Source organism: Xiphophorus hellerii, chromosome 5, assembly GCF_003331165.1.
Source record: "Xiphophorus hellerii strain 12219 chromosome 5, Xiphophorus_hellerii-4.1, whole genome shotgun sequence".
Classification (NCBI taxonomy): Eukaryota; Metazoa; Chordata; class Actinopteri; order Cyprinodontiformes; family Poeciliidae; genus Xiphophorus; species Xiphophorus hellerii.
This window is the reverse complement of record NC_045676.1, coordinates 30,741,990-30,768,617: the sequence shown is the minus strand read 5'-3', so window position 1 is coordinate 30,768,617 and position 26,628 is coordinate 30,741,990. Positions and strand designations below refer to the sequence as shown.

General features: G+C 40.5%; 1 protein-coding gene across 1 annotated transcript; it reads right to left on the bottom strand.

Annotated features, from left to right (window-relative positions):
* Nucleotides 1-34: 34 nt before the first annotated feature.
* Nucleotides 35-26,628, bottom strand: pcm1 (pericentriolar material 1). The gene is given in 44 exon segments (XM_032562091.1): nt 35-763; nt 1,181-1,304; nt 1,382-1,474; nt 1,561-1,760; nt 2,671-2,731; nt 2,819-2,979; nt 3,566-3,737; nt 4,000-4,059; nt 4,155-4,367; nt 4,456-4,590; nt 5,457-5,554; nt 5,673-5,828; nt 6,240-6,276; nt 6,278-6,367; nt 9,128-9,259; nt 9,828-10,000; nt 10,202-10,258; nt 10,460-10,621; nt 10,736-11,037; nt 11,130-11,304; nt 11,897-11,987; nt 11,989-12,118; nt 12,202-12,347; nt 12,770-12,865; nt 12,867-13,029; nt 13,130-13,321; nt 13,920-14,101; nt 14,193-14,363; nt 15,055-15,184; nt 15,264-15,406; nt 15,901-16,136; nt 17,006-17,172; nt 17,368-17,558; nt 17,560-17,590; nt 18,499-18,640; nt 18,740-19,013; nt 19,318-19,427; nt 19,690-19,876; nt 20,103-20,219; nt 21,154-21,324; nt 22,790-23,116; nt 24,065-24,310; nt 25,318-25,432; nt 26,469-26,628. Coding segments are annotated over 43 exon segments (6,366 nt in total). The 5' UTR covers nt 25,414-25,432; nt 26,469-26,628; the 3' UTR covers nt 35-737.

Sequence of the window (26,628 nt, the reverse complement as noted above, 5' to 3'; positions counted from 1 at the left end):
GACTGATTTTCTTCTGAATAAGCAGCTCAGCAGCTCCAATCATTCGGTTTATTATAAGAAAAGCAGAAACATGTTACAGTTCTGAGGATGAGACAGAAGAATCATTTTGAGCAGAAAAACGTCAACAGATTAGCTCTATTTACCCCATCACAAACACACACATATATATGTACATACAGTCATTAAAAAAAAATACACTCAGTTCCAGAACTTTAATGATCTCTATAGATACTAAAACTATCTGAATCTAACCTCAACTGGAAAACCAAAGAAGACATTAACATGGAACATGTGGCCAAAAATTAAATACACTGCCAGAAAAAAAAACAAAACCCTCCAAATAACAAAACCCTAGAATTTAAAGAGGGTGCACTTAATTTTACACAGACTATTTGTTGTAACAGCAGCTGGTTGAACCATCAAGAAATGGTTATGATTATGAATACAGTGAAAAGAGCTACAGCAGGGCCAGGTAAGAAGAGGTAAAAATATTAATAAAACATGTCAAACTAATCCCAGAACCAAAGAACCTTCTGGATGTGATCAGCAGCAGGAGATAAATCCAAACAAATCGGTAAATTACAACAAAGATTAAGGAACAAAATGAACTTAGAGTGTTGAGCTTCCTTAAAGATTCACAGCTAACGTAGAACTTTTCTCGTCCAAACGAGCAGATTAGAGAAGCGAACTGAGGGGAGGATTCTCAGTGAGTCAGCAGAGTGAGACATCTGGAGTCTTTACACGCTCTGGGCATCAGTGGTGTCTGGAAAAACAACAACGGTAGTCGAGTGTCCGTTACAAATGTGAGCAAAACTGTCAATATTCCACTGATGTCATAAAAACACAACTTTGTAATTGAGGTGCTTTCATTAAATAAAAAACTAAATTAAAATCACGTGTGAATAAGCCTGTTCACATGATAAGTCATTAAAAATGATGATCATAATGAACATGATCAACAACCGAATGTTGCCACTGGCAAAAACCATGAAGATGATGATGACGGGAAGTAGCAGGGGGATCATAACATTATTTTTTTTTTCACATGAACAAACTTAATTGCATTTCTTATTTAATGGAAACACCATAATTGTGAAATTGTGTATTTTTCACATTAGTGGAATATGGACAAAGTTTTGCATACATTTGGAACAGAGACGCAGCTCTCAGTCCTTCCTACCTGGTTCCTTCAGAGCCTGAGCGTTCCCCACCAGCCCGGGCAGCAGCTCGGCGTTCCCGTTCAGGATCTCCACAGACAGGTTGTTGTTCTGCTGCTCCTCCACGATCCTCTTCTGCAGCTCCTCCTGTTGGCACACAGCACACATGACGCCCTGTCCGCTGGTTGCTTTCAGAGTGACGGACTGCAAAGTTCCTTCCTCACCTCGCACATCACCGTAAGCTGCAGAGGAACGTCGTCCACCTTGACGAAGTCTTCCTCGTCTGACTTTTGACTCGTGTTTCCCGATCCGATTTCCTGCATGACGGAAAGCTGAGCAGCATAAATAAAAGGATTTAACATGAACGACTCGTGTCGAGCGGAGTGTCAACAAGCAAACTCACGTCGCCGCTAACGAGGACGGGCGAGTCTGAGCTGGGGCTGCTGCTGCTGGCCGTCTCCTTGGGAACGTCGTGGGAGGGTTCAGCAGCCCCCTCTGCAGCAGCTGCAGCCCCAGCTTCCTGCTGCTCCTCTGGGCTCTGGAGCTCCACCAGAGTGCGCCCTTCAGCTGAGGAGTCCAAGGTCTCGGCTGGATTACTGACCTCTGCAGGACAAGAGGAGATGTGCACCATTAAAAGCTGAGATGGGGAGACTCATCAGGTCGCGTCTTCACTCAGAACGGAGGGGAAGAGCTCGAAAAGCTCTGGGATTCCTCCAGATCATCCACTCAGCGATGCAGTGTTACTGTTACTGTCCTACCAAACAAACTGCTTTTTTTCTCCTGCTCATAATTTTTGAGCATGGAATTTATGTGATTGGTTTGATGGCTTATCCAGTTTTTAATTTTTAAAGCACCGAAATAATGTATGAGCAAATTAAGGAATGCAGCAGAATAACAAAACAGAATGTAGGAACAAAACCAATACAAAAATAACTGAATAACCCAATCAACAGAGGCCAGTGTACCATAAAAATCAATTAATCGCATTATAAATTAAAATTAACTTGATCATTTCTATGCTGATAGTTAACTTTTTTTTTAAAGGGCAATTTTGTTTACAGAGACTTCATATTCCATTTTATTTATGGATTGGTTGCGTTTGGTTTTTATTTTCAATTTATTTATTTGAATATTGAAAAGATCTTCCAGTTGCATTAAGTGTTCTTTACTAAATTAAAGCTTATTGGACTTTGAGAGGGCAAACTTGCATTATTATGCGGTTATTACTAAAAGATTTCTCAAAACAGCATTATTATCAATTGTCCCAGTAACAATAGTTACTATGCCAATTTATTGTCCAAGAAACTTTATCGTGAGAGGCCTATTTATACCCAACCGGAGAAAAACCCAGCCTGTAGACGTCTTTTTAACCATTTATGCTTTATTTTGTTCCTTTGTTTGTAAAGATGTTTTATGTTGTTGTGTGCCGACTAGAAATGAATAAAAACATAAACATCCTTCTTTATTCACATAAAAAGTAAAAAAAAAGTAACTGAAGTTACACTGGGCTCACCGTTCGTTTGTGAACAGTTCTGTTCAGAGATTTTCTCCTCAGGTTCGCTGCTGGTTGTGACCTGGAACGAAGCACAAACACAAAGTTAAATCTCAGTGAACAGAGCAGCGGCTTGGTGCTACAGAAACACATCCTCATCAAGGCTCACCGCCGCGACAACTTCCTGCTCCACCTGTCCGTCAGCCGAAACCTGCAGAGACGTTTGGACGTCTACAGGTCCAGCTTCAAACTCCTCCACCTCCTCCTCATCGTTTTCATCCTCTCCGCTGCCGTAGTTGGTCAGAGCCTGAGTCTCTGCTTTAGACAGACCTACAGACAACAATTGATTGATTTAAAGCATTTATTCTTTTTAAACACAAAGACACAAATGTACCGAATGAACTTTTTCGATAACTCTCTATTTAGGTGTCCTGTTAGAACAGGACACCTAAATACACCTAGAGCTTCACAAGCTTGGTCAAACATGTAAAAACAACTTTCATTTGTTCAGTCAGTTCAATTAGGAATAGAACAGTCAATGGAAAATAATGAAGAAACTGAAACTGAGAAAAACAACAGGTTGACTATGTTGGTCAAACATGTAAAAAATAAACTGCTACAAACTTATTTCAAATGGTTCAGAAAGTGCAATTAAAAATTCAAAAGATAATAGAAGATAAATAATAAAGCATGATATCGCTCATCCACAACACATAGAACAAGACTGAATAGATATGCCCTTATACAGTAGATCAGGAGCATTGGCATCAATACCTGATTTAGAATTTTTTTTCAATATCAGGACTGTTACAGATATTACCATCAGATTACTGGATCACTATTGAAAACAATATTAGAAATATTATCTGAGAATTCCTGCAGCTTGTATTTTCTTTTTTTTAAATGTTTCACTTACTGATTGACAGAGGAGCTGCTTTCTCATGTCCTTCATCCTCCTCCTCCTCCTCCTCCTCCTCCTCTTCTTCTTCACCTTCTGACCCATGGCTGCTCCTGCTGCTCCTCCCCTCAGTCTGCAGGTAATCCTCCTGCAGGACGCCAGATTCTTGCTTTTCTGTCTCATCTTGATCCTGAAGTGAAAAACATTGGGCAGTTTTTTTCTAAATCAAAACAGGTTGAATACTGAGAACAGCTGCTTTCTCCTTTCAGTACAAATGCATCAAATTTATAAGGAACAACATTTCCACCCACTAATTAAATGCAGGCTGCAAGCTTAATAGCATGAACTTTGATTCAACTTGTTTTAATTCGATAAACTCCAGGAAAAAAGTATGTAGAACCCAACAATCCTGCTTAAAGGCTAAAAAGATCTGGATTATCCCAATAACTCACCTTGTCCTCATCAGCAAATGCCGGAGAAACAGACCTGGCAGCATCTGCTTCTGAGTTCTCCTAATTAACCGCAATTAACACAAGACTTTAATTAGTCCAACGGGATTCCACAGCATAGAAAAGTGGGATGTAAAATGCAATTGACAGTAAATAACCTCCAGGTTCTGATTTGTTTTACAGAGCTGTGGAGACTTTTTCTTATTTTTAAATTTAGCTCCCAGGTTGGCGGCGGCGGCGGCGTTGCTGCTGTCCAGGTCCTGCATCAGCTTGAAGAAGGCCAGCTCGTTAAAGAGGATCTCTGAGATCTCCACCAGCAGGTCCTCCCCGCAGTCCCTCAGCGTGCGGCCCTCAAATTTACAGAGAGATTCCTGAAGGACACAAGAAGGAGAGGTTTTTCCAGTCACGTTGCCTCGACGTGTTGGGTCTGCATGGCAGGGTGCAGGGAGCTGCTCCTACCTGCAGGATTCCTCCCAGCTGCTTGTGGAAGAAGCGAACAAACTCCTTGCTCTCGTCGTTTTGCTGGGTGAGAGTCAACACCATGCGGCGCACGGATGTCAGCAGCTGATGGGAACACACTTCGTTCATGTTCTCCTTAAAAATAAAAAATAAAAAAACAAGAAAATGCATCCGTCAAATTTCCGGGAAACTTTGAAATCTATCGATTTATTTATTTAGAACAAACAAAAAGTAAAACCAAGAAAACACTAAATAAATAAAACAAATGATCATTCCCAGTTGATATGTAATGTTACATTATCTGTTCGAAGAGGAGAAGGTAGCTGGTACAAGACCTTATGATTCCTGCTGCTCTCATACTCAGCAACTTACAAACATTTAAGTCTTCCAACACCAGATAAACTTAAATTATTTCCACATTACATGACCCTTAAATCTCACATTCTCATCCTTTACTGTACAATTATCTATATATTTTTTATATCATCAATAGTTTGGTCTTTGAAACAGTCATCTTGTACAGCATATTTCCCAATAAGCTCCTTTTTAAACAGTTTTTAAGCTGGTTTGTATTTGTACTGTTTTTTAAACTCATCAGTCAATCCATTCCATAAATCTACTCCACACACTGATGAACAAACAAAATCTTTCTAATACATTGTTTTTTAAAATTTCCTTTTCATTTTTTTGTATATTGTGGAAGATGATAAGTTTCTTACTTTAAATATGAATTGTACAGTTTTAAATGTTACAAGGTCTCAGAATTTCAGTAGATTTGATAAAAAAAATAAAAAAAAATACAGGTTTGCATGTTCCCAATACGACACTTTATGGAGTATTTGAATGGATTTTTTTGGATGACGTACAACGGCTGTAAATTTGTTTTGTATGTCTATATATAAGCAATTTCTTTGGCACCGCAGATTAATATCTTCCCCCTTTTCTGCAAACATTCCATTGATTCCATTGACTTATATTGGTTATGTTTTCTTTTACTGTACCTTGAGGAAGGGAATGACTTCGGTCATGATGGCTTTAATCTGCCGGTCCAGCTGCTGGGTGTCGATCTGAGGGCAGTGCACACCATTGGCTGCACTTTCTGCACACAGACAGCAACACTTAACGCCGACGCTTTGACAGAACGATGAAGAGACACAAACACAGCTCCAGGTTTTCTGGACATGCTGAGCTCAAAGCTTTGTCACGTGATCGTATACCTTCCATTGGTTCAGCGGGGTTAGCGGAAGCACCTCTAGCATTTGTCGCGTCAGACCTGCTGCTGGCGCTGCGAGGGTTAAACTCGGCTTTAAGCTTCATGCGCTCATACTCCCTAATCCTCACCAGAGCTTTGTCTAAATGAATCACGGTGTTGCCTGTCAGAGAGGCACAGGGAGGAGGGCGAGGAGAGAGACAGAAAGAACGTGAAGGGTTCAGCAATCAATGAGGTGAAGGAAGAGGAACGGAGTGAATATTAATGCAACCAGCTTTACAGCACAGGAACACGGTTTCCCAGCCTCACTCTGAATTGATTACAGTGAGGTCGGCTAATGAAAGGTAGCCAATTTACTCTGCAGCTTTAATCCTAATGTGTAAACTGGTTGGTTAAAGATGAAACTTGAGAAGCCCTGTAAAAAAAAAAGGCACCAGATCCTTCGCTAAAGTTCCAAGTTATAAGCAAAGCTCTTAGTCAGTACACAAAGGGGAAGGGAGAAAAGGTGAACCGTAAGCCTGAACCTGATACTTAAAAAGAAAAAGAAGCAGCACAGAGACGTGTGTACGCATACCCAGGTCATCACTAGCAAAGGGTTCCAGGTTGGAGGAAGGTTGACATGTTGCTGTCGTTATCAACAGATTCTGCGTCTTCTCTCCTCTTTAGGTCCTGCTCGTGTCTCAAGTTCTTCTCCATCACCTCCTGAAACGACGAAGGCAGTCTTTGTTAGGGTTCACGTTCCACACACATTCACTTTTTAAACACCGGTTTAAAAAGGTTGTTAACAACACGGTTGTTAATGTGCAGAGTCTTTGCCGGTTGGGACAGAGCGGATGTCAGATGCTGCAGTCACAGGAGGGCTGGTCAACCTGTCCACTGTGGGGAAACAGGGCACGAGCATCGTTGACGTTTGTGTTTACGATTTCTGTGAAGAACGTTTCCCTTGCATGTTTCAGTGCTGAATGTGGTTTCTCTTTGTAGATTTCACAATGAATGCAAAGTCTGAGTTTGACGCCGCTTACCCTGAGCCCTATGGCAGAGGCTTCTTTCACTTCTTACAAGTGGAGAAGTTCTCCACGGAGATTTCTTCCTACCAGACATGATCTTTATTTTAATGGGACCATTCAACTTCGCTAACTGAAATTTTGAAAAGAAATTTGATTAATGGAAACGCCACTTTTGAAAAAACTCAAATGGAAACTGGATTTTTGTGCTTCACACGAGTCACATGCTCAACAGCCGGATGATACTACTGGTGGAAACGATGTCGAAGATGACAGGAAGTGGTAGCAGGATGATAATTACATATCGAATGTAATTATGTTTACATCTGCCGCTGCCATGATTTTTAATGACTTATCACATGGACAAGCTTATTCAAGTCTGATTTTAATTTAATTTCTTATTTAAGGGAATTTTGAAATTGTGTTTTTTAGATGTCATAAGAACACAGACTAAAATTTGTTCACATTTGTAATGAAAATGCGGCTGCTGATGTATGAAATTTGAGAACTGAGAGTAAACCTAATTACAGTTTTCAGCTGTGTTGTCTTTAGTCAAAGAGATATTAATGCTATTTTTTTAAGTGTCTGATTGATCAGACAGAGTGACATCAATCACAGAGACCTTGGAAATATTCACACCCTTACTGGCCCAGAGTGTGTGTTGACTTTTTAACATGTTTTGAACTGTCTCAGCTTTTTGCCCCTCTGTCCCTGGGGGTTGTCAACATGAATGTTAAAGTCTCCCACATTCAAAAACAGTCGTAATCAATGTAAATCACAGATAAAAAGTCACTAAAATTATTGAAAAAGTTGGTCACATATTTTGGGGTTATATATGAAGTTAGAGTTAGATGATCAATCAGATTCCCAAAATATTCAAGAGTCAAATTTGCCCCAAAAACTCTCTTTATCCGTTGGAGGTTGCTTTAAATGTGTGTTAATTATTGGTAGTTGTGTTTCTCTTACTAGCACAGGAATCCTTCTGTATTTCACCATTTGGGGGCAGATGCATTCTGGAAGAAGACAGGTGTAGAACTAATGTCTGCTCCCTTTCCACTAGATGCAATCCTGTGCTTTCAAAACAAATGTTGCCATGGTATCGCAAGTGGTATAGAGGATTTTTCTTCAGATGGATATTGAGTTTGAAATTTTAGCATAAAGATGGCCCTGTTTCCTAAAGAATCCACGGACACAGGGGAAAACCGGGGCAGATTTTATAGACGCTTTTACAACTTCCCCAGAATGTTTTCCTTACAGATCAGGACGGGGGAAAAAGCTCCAACATTTCACCCATCACTCTTGAACAAAGGGAATATTCAGACAGACAAAAGACCTGACTCCCAATTAGCACAACTCTGGGGACCTTGAGAGAGAACAAAGAACACATGTCTAATCTGGCAAAAGAGACGCGGAGAGATGGGGGTCATTTTTTATAGACGGGCTTCTGAGGCTCTGCTGTCGAGTCAAATTCAAAGGCAATGAAGAAGGGCGCGAGAAAATTAAGATCAGAGAATAAAGAAACATGGAAGGATGACAGGGGACAAGATAGAGACAGATGAAAGGAGACAAGGCTGAGTGAGAAACTAATGAAAGATGCATTTAAATATAGAAGAGGGAGAATGTTAAGGAAGTGAAGGGATGGGTCGGCTATAAGGGCTGAAGGAGAGAATAAAAGGAAATCTAAAACATGAGAAAACAAAAAGGTTAGAGATAGAAAGTTCAGTGACTTATTCATAGCCCACAAACTTTGCCAGATTGTGTCACGTTACAAACACAAACCTTAATGAATTTTACTGGGGTTTTACCTGAGAGTAAAAACAAAGTAATGCAGAATTGTTAAAGGGATGGAAAACAATAAGCGTGTTTGGTATATATTCAGACTCCTTTAACTGCAAGCAATAGAACTCAGAAATAAATTAGGTAACTCTTCAGGGAAGATTTTCTACAGCAGGAACAGAGAAGTTAATCAGAATTGAGATAGAAAGTGAAAGAGAGAGAAAAAGAGAGAGAGAGAGACTCAGACAGACAGAGAGGGAGAAAAATAAAGAGCATCATAGCATATTCCTGCCTAGTCCAAGTCATCAGTCGATATCAATAACTATTGATCAGTTTTTTGTTTTAAATATTTGAAATAATGCCAAACTGGTGGCTTGACTTTTTCTGCTTTATCTGCAGTTTTCATTACATGGCATTGCTTTTTGATTTTTAATCAGTTATGAGGCACGGTGGAGAAACCTGAAACTGCTGCTGCACACAATACCTACCTGTTGCTAGGTTACCATAACAGGTTACCTAGCAACAGGTTGCTGTCCATCCCCCAGAATGCTCTGCGGTTCTGTGAAATGACTCAATATTCTATCAGATGTACATATGTATTGATATGGATCACGTGTCTATTTCAACATATCTTGTTATTGATTTATTATCCAGCCTTAACACCGTCTGACAGCCAACTCACTTCATCACTGGTGACCAGACTCTGGCTGGGAGTCAGCTCAGACTGAGAGCCTGCTGTCCACACAACCGACCCCAGGGGGGGCAGCTGGTCCTCGGCTGCACGTCTTACTGCCAGGTGCTTGGTCACTATGTCCTGTGGGAAACACACCATTACACCCATAGCCATCACTGCTAAAAAACACAACTGTTCACCAAGTGTGTTTCTACTGCAAATATCTCAATACTTTGAAATAAGAGAAAACTAACTCATAAGTGCATTTTCAGCAATATATAGGGGCTTATTTTAGGTAAATAATGATTTAATATTGGTGACAACGCTCTAGTTCCACTGGCAGATTGCTTCACTTATAACAACACATTTTTCCCCATGTGAAATAATCAGACAATGGAACTACCACTTTTTCATCAATTTTAAAGATTTACTTAAAATAATCTCCTACATCTTGCCGAAAAGCTACTAGTAAGTTAGTTTTGTCTTATTTCAAGTGCACTAAGATATTTGCACTAGACTCTAGATCAAAATTACTTGGTAAGATTTAGAGTTTTTGCAGTGCATCTGATATTTCAATGTTTTTGTGTCAGTTCATTCTCTGTTTAATGGTGGCTCGCTGCATCCTGTCGCAGGTTTCTCCCAAAATACACATCTCCGTTTAAAACAACACTGGCTCAGACAGACAGATAATCATGGGAACGGGAGTCACCTGCAGCGAATACAGAGCTCTTTGGCGTAAATAGTCTGTGTTGAGCAGCTGTAACTCATGGAAGAGCTCGATGAGAAAGTGGGGTCTCGACTCATTCTGCGATATCAGAGTGGCCACCTCGGAGTAAATGGTCTCACGCAGCGCCTCGAACAAGGAGAAGTCGCTGCTCGCATCTACAAGCCAGAGATTGTATGTCAGCCTTGGGAACATTTTGTGTTTTAATTGATAAAAACTAAATAAGGAAATGACACTTTTACTTAGCAAAAAAGGTTGCACATAAAAGTAGACTTCATAGAGAGGGATAAGGTGAATAAAAGGCATGCATGATGGTTAGATAAAAACCAAGTGATGGAAGACGTGCATGGTGACTTTACCTGGAGCTTCTGTGCATGCAATTCTGTTAGAGAGGAAGGGAGTTCTCCAAGCATAAGCTGTGAGTAGGATAAATTAAAAGCAACTTGTGTCAAAATAAAGTAGAGTCAGGGCAATGACAAATGTGCAAAGAAACATAACTGAATCGGAAGAAACTGAAAATGAAGCTAAATATGAAGAAAAATATTGTGAATAATAATAAATTCAGGAACTCAGAAAGGTAAAGTGGAAGCGTTGAGTTGCGAGCGGTCGAGCCGTACCGGAGGACAGGTCGTTCCGTTTGGTTCCGAGCCTCGCCTTGCTGTCCAGTTTTTCTTGAGTCAGTTTGTCCAACAGAATCTGATTCTGGTCTTTGTGATGAGGCAAGGCTGCCCTCTCCTGGCCGAACTCTGCAATGCTGCTAAAGCTGTCGCTGTCTTGGCCTGGAGGACAAAACGAAACGATGAAATCTGGTAATATCTATTTTATTAAGCTTTATGTATTCATACATGTGAGAAGCGTGTTTAATAAACTGCGAGCAGAGTGAGAATGGTGACCTTCGCTGTTCTTGTTGTGCCCTTTGCTCTTCCTGCGTCTGTTTTTGGAGGTTTTGCTTCGAGATGCCAGGTTGGCTTGTGCAGAGGCCTTTTTCCCAGCCTTAAAGGTTTTTGTGACCGTGGCAGGATCATCGGGATCAGGGATACTGCAAAAGCTGTCCTGTGAAGCCTTAAACTCCTGCGCCCTAGACTGGGATTTGTTAAAAATGAGGGATGAGGGAGGAGACTCTTGCAGCTCCGCTTTAGACGGCGGATGTCGGGTTATGTTGTTGGTGTAGGAGGTGTTCAGTCGTGCAGCTGATCTAAAATAAATGGAACAATAAAAATACGAGCAGAAATTAAAATGTAAACCTAAATAACAGACAATAAATATACAATAAATATCCTGTCTTACCCTCTTTCCGAAGCTGTGTTGACAGGAGAGCGCTGCAGTGGCGGAGGGAAACCCATGTACTCGGTTTTGATCAATGTGTTGGGATCCAGTTTATAATGTTCAGGTGAAGCTGGACCTTCTGCACTCTGAGGAGACTCACCCATGGCACCAGGGAATGACGGATACAAGTTGAAGCCTCAAGTGAGGATGAAAGACAAGAGAAACATTTAACACACTGACAAAAAAAGGAAAAAAGTCAAGACTTCCTTTTCTTCATTTATTGCAAAAAAAAAAAAAAGGATAATTTTTAACCTAAAAATCTGCTGCTTCTTATGCAAGGTTAGGCCTTTCATGAAAAATTTTGCTGGACGATAAATTGTGTCAGGAGTTATTATGATTAACGATAACATTGTTATAATAATGCAAGAATAGTCTCTCAAAGACAAATAAACTTTCAATTCTAACGAACATCTAATCCTGGAACTAGAAGACATTTTAAATATTCAAAATAAATAAACAAAACAACAGAAACAACAAATAAAATGAATGATGAAGTCTCTGTTAACAAAATTGTTGCTTAAAAAAAAAAGAGGGCTAGTTGAGACCAAAACACCACACTGAAGACTTTGGTCATGCAGTTTTTCATGGAAAGAGCGAAAAAAGAAAAACGATACATCATGAAAATCAAAATTATTGATCCCGTTCCAATTTATCATGCAATTAATTGATTAATTGCTTATTGCGACAGGCAAGATAAACCCCAAAACTAGTCAATGTGAATGCCATACCAGGGCAGAACGGAGATAAGGCGGAGTTCGCCAAGTTTCCACCTGAAGGATGCATCGTAGAGGTAAAAGGAAGGAAGATGCCGGGGGAGGCAGGAGGAGCCCGGACCGGACTCCTGAGCAGAAGTCCGCTTCTGCGTCTGCCAACCTGCTGCTGAGGGGGGGGGCTGCTGCTGCTGCTGCTGCTGCTGCTGGAGGATCAGGTCGTTCAAAACCTGTTTCAGCCTGAAAGCAAAGGGAAACTTTACAGACAAACCTCCATCTGAAAGAACTTACTCCTGTTTATCGATACAAGTTTGTCGTCTCACCTCTGGACGTTGCTTTGCTGCCAGGCCAGCTGGGTGTAGCACTGGTTGAGCTGATGCATCACCAGGTGGACTTGAGGTGACGACACGTTGTTGGGTAAGACGCTGTACTGACCCGTCAGCAGGGTTTGTAACATGTATGACAGAGTCTGTGGACAAAAAGCAACACTTTCACTGACTGAGTAAATATCAAGACGGAATACCAGCATAGCCATCAGTCAGACGCTGTTCAGACACGGGGTTAGAGTGTGAAGGCTGCTTTTATTATGATAGTTTTAGATTAAACAAGTACATTTGTTAGAGAATATTTTAAACATATCAATAAACCAGTTTATGATAGGATAAAGCTAGTCTGTCAAACTGGAGAGTAAAGCTGCAGTCACACAGTTTCCATCTTACTATGTTGAAATATAGAAAAGACTTGTGAGTAGACAAGTCAGTCTGAGATTCTGAATTTTGGCCTAAGAGCTCAGATGTGAACATGCAGACATTCCATCCTGAATCAGACCAGAACATCCACCAGTAACACCTGTCAGAACCAGGTCCAAACAGAGAGCATGTGTCTGCTCACCTGTTGGTCCTGCAGGAGCGTCTGACACATGCTGGTGCTGAATTCCAGCTGCCTCTGGAGCTGGTTTATCTGATCCTGCCAGTGGCCGGAGCCCTCAGGCGAAGGAGAGCTCAGAGGCCCAGCGCAGGTTCTCCTGACGCCGGACGCCTCCGTGCTGGCCCACAGGCGGCTTTGTGCCTCGGCTCTGATCCTTCACCTTCGTCTCGTTGTGAAGATGAGCCTCGACGTCGCCGGAAAAGGCTGCCGGAGGCTTCGGGTTACTGAAGCATTGAGCGCACACAGACAGAGAAAGAGATGACAGATCTCACACCAGCAGGGCTAAAACGGTCAAAGAGTGGACCTTCTGACAGCTGGACTCACCTTCCCTGATTCTTCCTGTTACTGTAGGAGCTCTGGTTCATCCTCGACGAGTAGATGTGGATCTCATCATCGGAGCTGCTCTCAGTACATTCTTCCTCTTCTTCCTCAGCGCACATCTCAGAGTGATAATCATCCTCTTCCTCATTCTCATCATCCAGGTTGCAAGGACTGGAACCCCATGTTGCCATTGTTCTAATAACAAATAAGAATCATGAGAGGAGACACACCGAGCCAATAGTTTTATCTGCATTGGTCACTATACTGAAAAAAATTCCAGATTTTTTTCCCCGATCCATGAGGTCAGATGTATTCAGTCAAATTCTACGCTTTATTATTTATTTTACTTTATATTTAAAATTTCTAGCTGTACTTTCTGAATTTGAAAACGGTTTGTTGCCGTTTATTTTTTTACATGTTTGACCAAGCTTGGGAAGCTATTGGTGTATTAAAGTGTGCTGTACTAGTGCAGATTTAACAAATTATTTGTATTTCAGTACATTTATGTCTGCGTTTAAAAAAACCCAAAACATTTCAAATCAATCCAGCACTGTTTTTCTGTATTAGATCAGTATCAGCAATAATAAACCTCAGATATCAGCTAATCCTAAATACATGTAGCTGCTGGTGGAACAACAATTAATACTTCAAACAGTAATACTAGGATGACAACAGAGCTTTAAACTAGACAGTGATTAACAACATTCAAGCCCAAAAATACTTTATTGACCCCAAAGGGAAATGAAACATTGTAACTGATTTGATATGATGAGACAGGAAGTGCGTCTTCTACCTTTCATCCCTGTTGATGGACTGCGAGAGAGTAGCACTCCCCTCCTGCTCTTCCATCTGACAGGGGGAGTCACGGAAACCGCTACGTCTCTGATGTTCGGCCATCAGCGACTCCAGCTGCTTTCGCCGCTGTCGCAGGTCTTCTCGCAAAATTTGTCTCCGCCTCATTTCGGACCAAAGCTGCTGGCGGGGCAAACACGGAGAGCCCTCATGATGAGAAGCTTTACGGTTTGGAAAGTGTTTTGGGTGGAGATTGAGGGTGTGAATCTGTTACCTCGTTGTCGGTGACGGAAGAAGAAGCTGCCTCCTGAGCGGTGGGTTTGAGCACGGTTAGGTTGGTTTTGGGTGTAGGGGAAGGAGAAGCTTTGACGTTAGCAGGGGTGGAAGCTGCAAGCGGAGCCTTCCTCAGCAGACCCTGCTGGCTGCCTGTGCTGGACACAGACGACTGCAGAGGAGGAAATACTTTACTTTTAAATCAAATGATTTAATCCTATTAGCTTTTTAATGACTGGTGTGAGCTTTAAACTAGAGTATGTAACTTTTATAAACAATGTTTCTTCTTTTCCTGTGTAGGAAAAAAAAAAGTCGAGCTCATCTGCCTTGTCTCCAGAAATACACCGCTCAACCAATCAGAGCCAGGAGGAGGGTCTTAACTTTGTCAGTCATGCTCATGTGCATGCTGCTCATGTTCTCTTCTTGTCTCTCTGCTACGCTATGGCTAGTTCACCACAACAAAGCCTGTCATGAATGCTAAGGCTAGTTAGCATGATGACGACAATCTCTAGACTGTTGATTTGTATTAATCTTTGTTGCCTTGTTTCAATTCTTTTAATAATTTAGTTATTTTTATTTCTTCCCTTATTTCTGATCTTCTAAATATGTCAAGTGTTATGTCTCCATCCTAAGATCACTACATTACATTTTGCAAATGGGACACCTAGAGTTGGGACGGGTGATGCTCCCCTCCCAAAGCATTTGTTGATCTAAAGGAAGACTCTACGTCAAGGATTTCCTCCAGAGAAGAAACAGAATTTAGCTTTTTTTTCTCCTTCACATTTTAGTACACATGAAACTCTGAATAACTTTTGGACAAGCAAATTCGTAATTTAAACTTGTAGCTGTTTAGAATCAGATACCGGAAGGTCGGGGCAGGTCCACTGCAAGTCCTGGATCTTTCCTTGGATTTCTATGAGTCTCTGTCTCTCCTCATGAAGCTGCCTCAGCTCCTGCTTCTGCTGGCGTAACTTCTCCTCGTACAGCTTCTCCCTGTTAGAAAAACATATGATAATTACATAACTCAACAACAAGTTGCAGGACTAGATGCTAACGGTTTATTTTACTGCACCTGGCCTTGGTGGAGAGAGCCAGGTCTCTTGGACTCTGTTTGGATCCGGCCCCAGAGGCCCCGCACACAGCAGATCGGGTGTTATTGGGCTGCTGGTGTAAAGCTTCATCGTCATTGGCTGTTGTTCCATCCGTGTCATCACTCTGTGTCACAAACAGATATGTAGACCCATTGTTTCTTTAATACAACATTAGATATTTTTTCTTTTCAAAGAATTAAACATGATGAAAATATTAATGCTGTTCAAGAAACAACTGCTTTTATGCTTCCACTTTTAATAGCAATTCAAGGCTTGACATTGACAATAACATGTTCTACATCTGATTTTACTAGTGAGGTTTAAAATATGAAGCTTGAGAAAGAAGTCAGTTCTGCTAATCAATGGAAACGTGAAGATGAAACACCTTCACAGATGGACTGCTCATGTGTTTCTGTTATAAGCACCATTTTTTTCTATGTACTTGAGGCAGGAAATAGGTATTTAGCGATAAAAGTTTTAATTCAAATGTTCTGGGAAAATAATGTAACAGTAGAGCATGCAAGTGCTTTAGTAACAGGTGGAAAACTTTTAGTAAAGTTAATTGATGTTCTTCAGTTCAGCCAATCCAGTTAGTTAGCCAGACGCTGCGTGTCGTACCTGAACCATGGCAACCAGCTCCTGCAGCTGCCTCAGCTTCTGCGTCGCCGTCTGGCGGTGAACCTTGGGAGGGAAACCCGCAGCGTTCCCAAAGCTGCTCCCACGACTGGACTCCGACGCACTGTCTGGAAGCATGGCCTGGCCTCCTTCATCATTATCAACACCGTCTTCATCATCATCATCATCATCCTCATCCTTTACCTCCACGTAGGGGAGGTCCCTATTGTACTGACACTCTAAATCAAGGTAAAAGTTAAAACCATGTTAAATAAGGTCATGTTCACATAAACCTAGAGATGAATGAATCTCAATTAGAACTTTTAAAATTTAATTTATCTAATGTTTTTTATTTGAGCAAATAACCAGATATAAACGTGGAAGGGTATTTGTGTTGATGATGATGCAGCTGAAGGTCTTTAGCTTTAATATTCCAGTAATCTTACTGCTTGGATACCAAAATCAGCTCCTTATTACAGTCAACAGTAAGCTTTACTGTAAGGGTCCTGAATGACACTACCCCTGTTTTCAAGCCAAAAGTTGTTAGATTCCCACTTTATTAGAAGCAAATTTTAATATAAAATTGTCTTTTTATATTGAAGTAAGATTCATAGTTTTGAACATAAATGTTTGAGACTATCAAAAAAAAGACGAAGGGGAAACAGTTTTCAGTAAAACTTGAAAAACTAATATTCTGTTGAAACACAGCAGTTTGTTTCATTTTTGCACTTAAGTATTTTTCTTTACACCAGCTAGCTAATTTCTAGGACAATTGATCATCCAGCAAAATTTGTTATCGTAACAGGCAGAGCCTAAGCTGGAAAATATTAAATTAAACATTTAAGAGCCGGCAGAAACCCTGACGTAAACAACAGAAACTGCTAATATAAGATGAGACTATTAGTTTTGCTGTATTACAAAAAACTAACTTGTTGGCGATAAAACTTCTCGTACTTATGTGTAATTAATTCTGTAAAAACTATCATTTATGTGATTTTATGAACATGTTCTTACAAAACACCCCAAATTAATCCTCTAACTATCCTGCAGACATAAGAATGAATGTTTTTCCTCAGGTCTACAGTCGCCGTGTGTTAGTTGAGCAGACCTATAGGCGTGGTGACGTTGAGGCTGCGGAGGTTGGCTGCTGCTCGGTTGTTGATTTCACACTCGGTGTTGAGTCGACCGTCCTGGTTGTTTGCGGTGCTGCTCCTGAAGCTGCGGCTGTTGGTCAGGCTATTCACGTCCGCCCGGTTACTGCTGCGCTGTGGGTTTCTGGACACACAGAGGGGAGCGTCACTGACGTATTTCAGGACGGACAGTATGGAACATGACCAACTGACAGCCAGGACAACATTTAGGCATATTTACATGCCGAGTCGATTCAGAAAGTGGTGGCTTGTTAAAAAAAAGAAAAAAGAACAGAGACCATTTCTACATGTATTTGGTCGGTTCATTTTTCCCACCCACCTAAGGTTTGCACCAGGATGACGATTCTCATGCTCCAACTCAAAGACAGTTTCAAACATGGATCCATCCTCCGTCTCATCTTCATCCTCCTCATCCTCCTCCTCATCATCAGGCTCTTTCACATTTTCATTGACAGCATCCACCATCATATCAGACGTCTGCTCGTAGTACTGAACCAACTCCCTCAGTTCAGTTAAGGCGCTTATGGACCTCCTTCAGCTTCCTGTTGGCGGATGAGACAAAATGATGAATGCAGCTTCAGTGGAAAACTTTACATTCACTCACAATTTGGACAAGTGTTACATTTTTGCTTCTTTTAATAGTTTATTTAAAGATGACGTCCCACTGCATTGTGGGATTATGCAACAACAAAACAACCTCAATGGTGTTTAAAGTAAAAAATGAGGTGATCCAATGCTTCAACCCTATCAACACTTTATGGACTGTGCACAAAATAAAACTAAAAATCTGTAAATATAGGAAAAAACAGGAGGGTAGTGCAAGGAAGAAATGTAGAAAATAAATCAGTATATGATTTTTAAAAAAGGAAATTATTGAATTATTGAATAAATACAGAATATGAAAAAATACGATCAAATAAAGGAAACTAATTTATAAAAGAATAAGATCGGAAATAAAATGGAAAATTAAATACCTGATTATGTTAAATTAATAATGTTGAAATTTATCAATAATTTATGTATAGTTAAATAGGTTGGGAAGGTTCTATTATTTTTTTGGATGCAATATTTCACAAAAAAAGACTACCAAGCCAAATATGTATTTTTATGTTAATTTCCATTTTTCCTGGCAGTGCGCTAATTAAAGAAAAAAACTTAAAAAAACATTCAAACTCGCCTAAATATTTAAGCCGTTTTTTTGTAAAAGTTCTAAACACAAAAATCTTAAAGTAACATCACATTGATGATGTTGATGGATGAAAGTAAGTTTCCAGCCAGAAGTGCATTTCAAAAGACACAAAAAAATTGAATTCAGCAGAGGAAAACTGAAACTGGTCACAGGTGATGAACAGCAGAAGATTCACCTATGTTTCAAAACACTCTGCTGTTCGTATCTGACCCTGAACTCATAGCTGTGTGTGTGTGTGGGGGTGTGTGATTGTGTTGGTACCTGAGCTTGTCTGAAGAACCAGAGCCGTCCTGCTGTGTGAATAAAGGCTGAAAGGAAGTGGAGGCTGCATTGGAGCAGAGAGCTGATGTACAATCTGAAGATCCTCCTAAACTTGGACTGCACTGTGCTGACAAGCCCCGACCTGAAGGACGCCACAGGAAATTCATCACCACTTCTTAAAGGTTAAAGCTGCACTATGGTTGGAAAAAATTAAAAAATAAAGGCTGAAAAAGAGTCATACATGAGTTGTTGTTCAGGGTATGGTCTCGCAGTGAATGCAACTCTTGCAGAATCTTGTCCATGGTTTGCTTTTTGTCTTTAAGTTCTTGTAACTTGGTGAGTTTGGCGCTGGCGGCCGCTCCCTCGGCGTCCAGACCGGCATGTGGGCCGGAAGCGGAGTGAAGGAGCGGCCTGTGCTGAGGTGGACCAACAGCGTGGGGGGGGCGGGACCAGGACACTTCTCTGGAGAGGGACAGGCTCTGAGCCTGACGACGGTTATCTGGCACCGTTTTGGTCTGGTGGAAGACAGTAGTTTACCCCATGACCAACTGTCAACTGTTAAATCTATTAGCTTCAATACTTACGGTGACAGTTACATTTATTAGCATCTCTAATAAAGATGTTTAACTCTTTTTTTTCCAGCAGCAAACCTCTCACACTGTACTTTTAGGCTTTTTGTACATCTTTAGTATGTATGTTAATTATTGTGGCCAGCACTAGATGAAACGTCGGCACGCTGTTTGAGTATTTTAAAGAAGATACAGATATATCATGGCAGTTACTATGGTAACCTAGCCACAGATATAGTTCCTGCTGTACCTTAGAGTCGTGCAGCTGGTTGTGGAAACGCTGAATCAGCTCATTTAACTCTTCATTCAGTTCTGATGTGATGCTCAGGCCGGAAACACTGCCGGTGGTTTCTGTCACGACTGCAGGCGAGAACAAATGTCAAAAGAGGAAAAATATATAAACTGCCTTTCTGACAATATTTTTGGAAAAATGATTCCAAAAAATTTAACATTTAGCTCCAAAACAGAAAAGCGTATGTATGAATACTTCAGTTTTATTCCTATAATGTATCTAAAAAAGTTGTTTGTGAGGAAAGAAGAAATGGAACTGAAATGATATACCTAAGCTCCAGATAGAACTAGTTTGAAAACATGTGTAGCCGTCTGTGGGTTGGTACGTCACCTGTGTCTTCGATCACAGCGAGCGCCTGCTCTGCACTGTGCTGCATGGCCATTAGAGCTTCCTGTCGGCCTTGCAGCGCTCTGAGCTGCTCCTGCTGCTCCAGCATCTTCTTCAGCAGCTCATGCTGCTTACGCAGGTTCTCCAGCTCCTCCTTCTGGTCGGCACGCACACCCTCTGTCCTACCACCCTGAATATTCACAATACAATATTTGAAGCACCTAGGGTCAATGGTTCAGAGGAACAGAGAGGTGAAGAAGTATGTACAAATGGGTTGGGCAGAAAAATGGTTTGCTAGATTCCAGTAGATTAACTAATAACGTCCGCTTAGATCTTTGTTTAGTGTTGTAGTTTGCCCTGTTTTCCTAGGAATTTAAAGTTTAAAATATTAAACTATCTCCCACAAATGTACTCACCGTTATATTTGAAGCATCTGAAGACTGGACCTCTATGTTAAGGGAGGAGCTGTCAGCCAGTGACCCTGATCCGACCGCGGAGTCCAGTGTCCCGACCTCACAGTCACTCTCCTGGGCCTGGAGAAAAATCGCAGAAACATTCATCAGGAACTTGTGCTACATGTCAAAGAAAGTAACTACCGTATTTTACCGTACAGCTGTTCATTTTGGGAATGAACAGAGTTTTCAGAACGCTGGTTTGTAATCTATTAATAAAGTTTGACTGACCTATCTATTAGATATAGCTGTGACTACTATTTTGTTGACGTTCCCTTTAGCGCAGTTCCATCTAATGGATGCATAACGTAACCCCAGCCTCTACTGTAGCGTCTATTCTATGCGCCTTATAATGCGGGTCGCCTTATAGTGCGGAAAATACGGTAAATGTAAATATCTAATGACTTTTTAAAAACTTTACTTCATAATTTAGTGCCTTGAAATTGGAAAACTCCTGCTCTTTCTAAACCTCTATCTTCAGGACGACATGGCTCCTTTATTTACTCTTTAACAACGTTTTTACCAGTGTTACAGAGAAGTAGCTCTTATAATAACCTCAGCAGACGTGCAGTTCCACCAGGTGTTTGCTAATTACTCCTGGCTAGTCTGAAGGAACCGAGAGAGGGAGTTGCAAGCGAGGGCTGAAACTTGGAAACTGCAGCTCCGAGGAGGAGCTGCATCTCGAAGGCAGGGCTAAATCCCACAAGGCGTTTTGCACAAATGATAGTTGCCAAGGGAGATACAAGGATTTCTCAAACATACATGGAAGAAATACTCCAGGTATGTTTTTGGTGAGGGAATAACATTATAACATGATGTAAAGCTCAAAAAAAATTATTTTACATAATACTGCCCCTTTAAAATCATACACCTGCCAGCCACCCAGCAACAGGTTTCTTTCATTATGATTTCGAGGAATCATTTACATTCCTTTGAAGTAACGTAGATAAAGTCTTATAGCATTTTAAAAAAAACATACACAAAAGATATACATGAGAAAACCGGATACACTTACAAGCATTTTCTGCAGGAAGCGTAGATAGGACTTCTCCTGTTCCTTGAGGTGGTCGATGAGATAAGAAAGACGTTCAACGTTGGCGGGAACGTCGTTTTTTTCCACCAGATCGTCCCTCATGGCGCTGGCCTTACTGATGTATTCCCGAATCTGAACCAGTTTGCTCACCACCTGAGAGCGCACAAAGGGGAGTATGGTGGTGGTTTGTGATGAAGAGAAGAAAAACACATAAAACGTATTAGGTGAGCATCTGTAGATATAGCTGTGACTGGTACACACGAGGGCTGAGAAGGGGCTGGGCAAGAAACTCGCAGGGCGCCATTGGTGGCATTTTTAGAAACTGTCCTATATATGGTCTGGTTTTAGCTGCACAACCTCTCTCTCACTTTCATCCTAGTTTTGGTTTTTCCCCAAGCAGTCGAGAGAACCGCCATGTACAAATACACAGCCGTACAGAGACATGAAGACACTTTCACCCTGCTTCAAAGTGTTTTTCACATTTTGTCACATTTTGTTACAATTTTATGTGAAATACAAACATAAGGTAGCGAATAACCTAAATGAAAGTAAATGATGTGGCTCTCAATTAATATTTTTTTGCAAAGCAAAATTGAAGACTCTAGAGTGAATGTTTTTGGCTTTCTGCTCAAAATATGACTCAGTCCCACAAGCCCTCCAGTTAGAGAACAGGATCCCACCTGATTGTCATTTAATCTCACTAACACAAAAAGCAGAGCGAGGATGAAGGTGGGAGATCTGGGATGATTGGTTGACATGACAACAAGTTATGACCCCTCATATGTTAGGTATTAAAAGCTCTATTAAGCTTGAGTAAGCTTTACAAAAAAAAAAACAAAAAAAAACACAGGCCAAGACTTTTGCTTTGAAATGGTGGAGAAAAACCCAGAGCAAGTGCAGCTTCAGTAGAACCTGGTTCTACTCCGTACTGACACGGCCACACCTCACATTTGTTGTATTTGTGCTTGTAATATTTTTCGAAAGCCATCAACAAAAAGCCGCATTTTAATTTTACCTCCAATTCATCATTACTTTTGTTTTGGTCTATCAAAATAAATAACATGCATTGAAGTCAGGGCAGGACAATAACTGCATAACAATATATATCACAATAGACGTCTGATCAATATCAATAGATAATGTTTTTGTCTGATAGAATATTCAATATGTAATTTACAGAATATTCACTGAACTCCAATCCAGAACCGCACAACATTCTGGCATTCTGACTAGGAAAGGCTTCAACTAACTCGTTCAGTCTTTGGTTACCTAGCAACAACCTGCTGAGTACTGTGTGCAGCAGCAGTTTCAGGTTTCAGTTTCAGTTGCATGGAGTGAAAACTGTGGCTACAACAGGAACGGTCATGCCACCAGTTTGGCATTAATTCAGATATTTAAAACAAAAAAACTCGTCAATATCAATTATACTGATATCGACTGATATGAAACACTTCTATCATGATAGGTTTTTCAGTCACATCATCCGGTGCTAATTGAAGTTTGTGGTAATAATGTGATAAAATGCTAGCTTTTCAATAGTTTTACAACTTTTTCTATTTTTGATAGCATCAAACACTAGCTGACTGTCATATAGACGTCTCTAACAACAAAGCATTACCTGGCTGCTGTCTATTTTGGGCTCTGGCCTCCCATACTCTCTCTGCGTCAGAAGTCCTCTGTCTGTCCCACAGAGACTCATCCTTGGCGACTCCTTGCGAGGACCTACGGGACTTAATGTTTCCCTCCGCCCTGGACTCTGCTTCTTGGTTTCCTTGGTGATAGCTGGGGTAGTTGGGGCAGAAGTTGAGGGATGGAGCATCTCTTTGCTCTTGTTAGTGTTGACATGCAGAGGCAGGTAGTTGAAAGGCTTCTTGTTCTCTCCGTCTAGCTGCCGCTGGTTGTTGGCGGCCGTGACGCGGCCCTGGGAGTCGCTGCCGATGCTCCGCTGGTTGACCAAAGATCAGACCACAAAGATCATTACTTGGGCTCTTGGCCATGATTTTCGTTTTCAAACTTCAAGCGACGTAGATGCACAAGCACTCATCAGTCATGCCCTTTTTGTCCCTTACAGTTTAAAAGAAAAAAAAATCCCTGAACATCCTTTAACAGGAAATGGTTTTCAGTAACAAAACATGAAGCTGTTATTTGATATAAGAGCATCATCTAACATTCTGCTGGTAGACTAAAAAACCTTCTTATGACACTAAAAGTCAAACTGAGTAGAGTGGATTAGTGTGATTTTCTGACAAATGATGTTTCAGGCATTTTCCTGATTCAGTAGATCATGTATGAAAGGGTTTTAAAGCCAAACAAATCAACTGCAAATCCTGAAGGTAGATCTGTGACTGTGGGGAACTTCCACAGAATTTTACACACATTAATAGGCTATGTTTACACAACACGCAAATGCAAAAAAATAAAATAAAAAACAGAATAAAATATTGGACTTCAGAGAAAAAACAGAATTGATCACCAAAACCTGATTTAGGCAGGCTTAGTTAGTAATGAGTGGTCTCCATGGAGACATCAACCTCCCAGAAAACCCCAGCAGTTCTGTCTCCAACTTCAAATGTCTTTTTGTTTCATGGTTCCCTAAACTATTTTTTTGAACTTTCTTAAACTTTTGTATTTTTTTTCCCCCCTGGTTTTTATTTTATATTTTTAAATATGTTATGTGGCTATTTAATAAAAATATTAAAGATCCACAAAAGCAGAAATACGTTGATTGACCTGTACAGACTGGTTGGGCTCTGCAGTCACATAACAACCAAACCTCCTGAGACACTGAAGAGTTTCATCCCATTACCAGCCAGTCCCCTCAGCTACTTTCCTTATTAGATGCTTCCTGTGGCTCAGGAACATCTAAGACATTGTTCAGTATTGTGATGTCTACCTCATCCAGATCTGTGAAATTGATCCTTTGGCGCAGCTTGTCCAGCTCAGCCTGGTCAGGAACAGACATTTGGGTCGTGTATTTGATGTGGGAAAAAGAATGAGGAGTGCGAGTTCTCCTGCGGCCGGCCCCTGGGGTGGACTCTGGTGAAATATCATTAGTCAGGCGGCTCTCCACTGCTGCAGAAAGCTTCTTCTTGTTCTTCTCTGTCGACCGGTTAGCTTTCTTTTGCTGAATCCCCCAGTTCTGCTCAAACACGACAGGAAACGTAAGAAATGTTGTTTGTTAATAAGAAAAAAAAATGATGGGAGACACAAATTTAAAATGTTAATCACGCTTTTTGTGACATTTGTTTTAATGACAATCTCAATGAGGATCACAGCTATTAAAACTGCAAAGATGATGTTTGCACTGAAAATGAATGGCAACAGAAAGCCTTTTGTCTTGAGACAGACTCTACAGGAGGAGTGCAAACTTGTTCTCATTTTGGCCAAAACTGTCAAGTTCAAAGTGATCGCAGTCCAAAAAGAAAAAAAAAAAATAAGCAAAAAATTATATTAAGTATTGTTTTTACCCGCTCAACAATAAAATAAATGTATAATATTTTAATTCAACAAATAGACCAGTCAGATTTTTTTTTGTAGGAAAGTGGTATATAAATCATTGTACATCTAAAACTTAAAGGGTTTGCCTTAATAAAGAATGGTATCTAGTTTGCACATTCTTCTGGGCACTATTGTAAAAAAAACAATATATACGTATATATATATATATATATATACATATATATATATATTATTTTTTTTTTTTTTTTGTCTATTCTCTGCAGTAAGAAGAGAATCTTGAAAATGCTTGCTTGTCAAAATGTAATAAAAAACAGATTTGGGTGTGCCAAAGTCTGCCTTTAATTAAAACTTGCTCGGCAGATGCAGTTCTATTTGATTTAAAGTGGAGAATATAAATTGGAAGACTTTTTTTTTTTTTTGCTCAAATACCCAATATCTGATTATGAAGCCTGCAATCATTGGCGGGTTCTTATTGACAGTTATTTATTATTGCAAGATTATACATTCAATTGGTTATTTTTGTTTTATTAAGGTTGATAAAGAGTGTTCTACTGCATATAGGAGATAGATTGACAAACCACTGTATAATGTACAGATAAAATTATGGGAAAATAACTGGCACCATAGGTTTGTATGTTGTATTGCCAAAAACAATGTGTAAGTGGGACTTTGTGTGTCAGCCCTCACCATGTTGTTCAGTCTGTCCTCCAGACTGCCATTGGGTGCTGTCCAGGTCTGCAGCTCTTCTGCACTGTCATCAAATGGAGCACCTCCGGTTGCCATGTCACCCACTTACAGCTTGCTGGAAAGAACAACAAACAGTGTGAGGGTCAATTTCCAGAACACGAAAAGAAGAAAATCCAGTTCGAAACCCCAAAATAAGAGAGCTGTTACATAAACTGCTTCACTTCAATCATAATTTATAACGAATGTTCATCAGTGTACATACTACCTCTACTGTTTGTATTTATTCACAACAGGCACAAATGAGTTTTTTTTCCGAGAGCAATTTAAAATTAGATTTGGATGTAATATTGATTATTACCACAAAAAGACTCCGATTTCAAATCAGTTAGCCAAAACTGAAAACATCATTATTATTCTAAGCTGTAACACCTAACGTTAGAGGTTAACGTTGACATTAGTCCATACTTCTTACCGACAAACATTAACCTTCCATTGTTTAACTTTTCCGTAACTCTAAAAAAAGGGGAAAAAAACCGTTATGGTTAATAGGTGACCTGTCGCTTAGCGTTAGCTGCAGTTGGGTTGTGCTTGGCGGTGATGGCCCGCTTGGACTGACCGTACATTCACCGCGCGAGAGGCTAGCACGAGCTTCCAGTTAGGTCCTTCGTTACCAAGTAAAAAGTGAAACAACAACAGCCATTGTCGTAGCCACTCTTAGTTCACACTAGATTTAATGCTTGGTGAACTCCGCTAGCCAAACGTTTGTGACCTATTTCCGACCACCAGTCGCCATGGCAACAAACAATATGATATTTTTGTATTGTATTTCAATATTTTCACTTTTAGTGTTAGGCGCTTACCCTAAATCATTGCTAACAAGTTGCTAAAGTTGTATGCCTTAACAATTTAGGTGGCTAATACCCATTAGCTTGGTCCCAGCTTCGCACAACACAACTTAAAATGTGTCCATAATAAAGTATTTGATATAAAATAAAAATCTTGCATACCGTTTAGTAGCCTACTATCTTCTTAGTTAACTTGCACAGATACCGTGTGAACACCTAAAGAGGCTAACAAACGTTAACAAGGCAAGCTGTGGCTGGCTTCAAACATAGCTAGCTAAACATTTTTAAACCGGAAAATGATCTCACCGTTTAAAACAATAAAACAGACTCGCAATGACAAGCCTCGTGTAATCAAGTAAATACAGTATCTTTTCTTCTGCTAATCCACGAATCTGCAACTATTTTCCATGACTCCCAACATCGCAGCAACCATGGTACTAGCCTGAAGTTACAACCTCCCAACAGC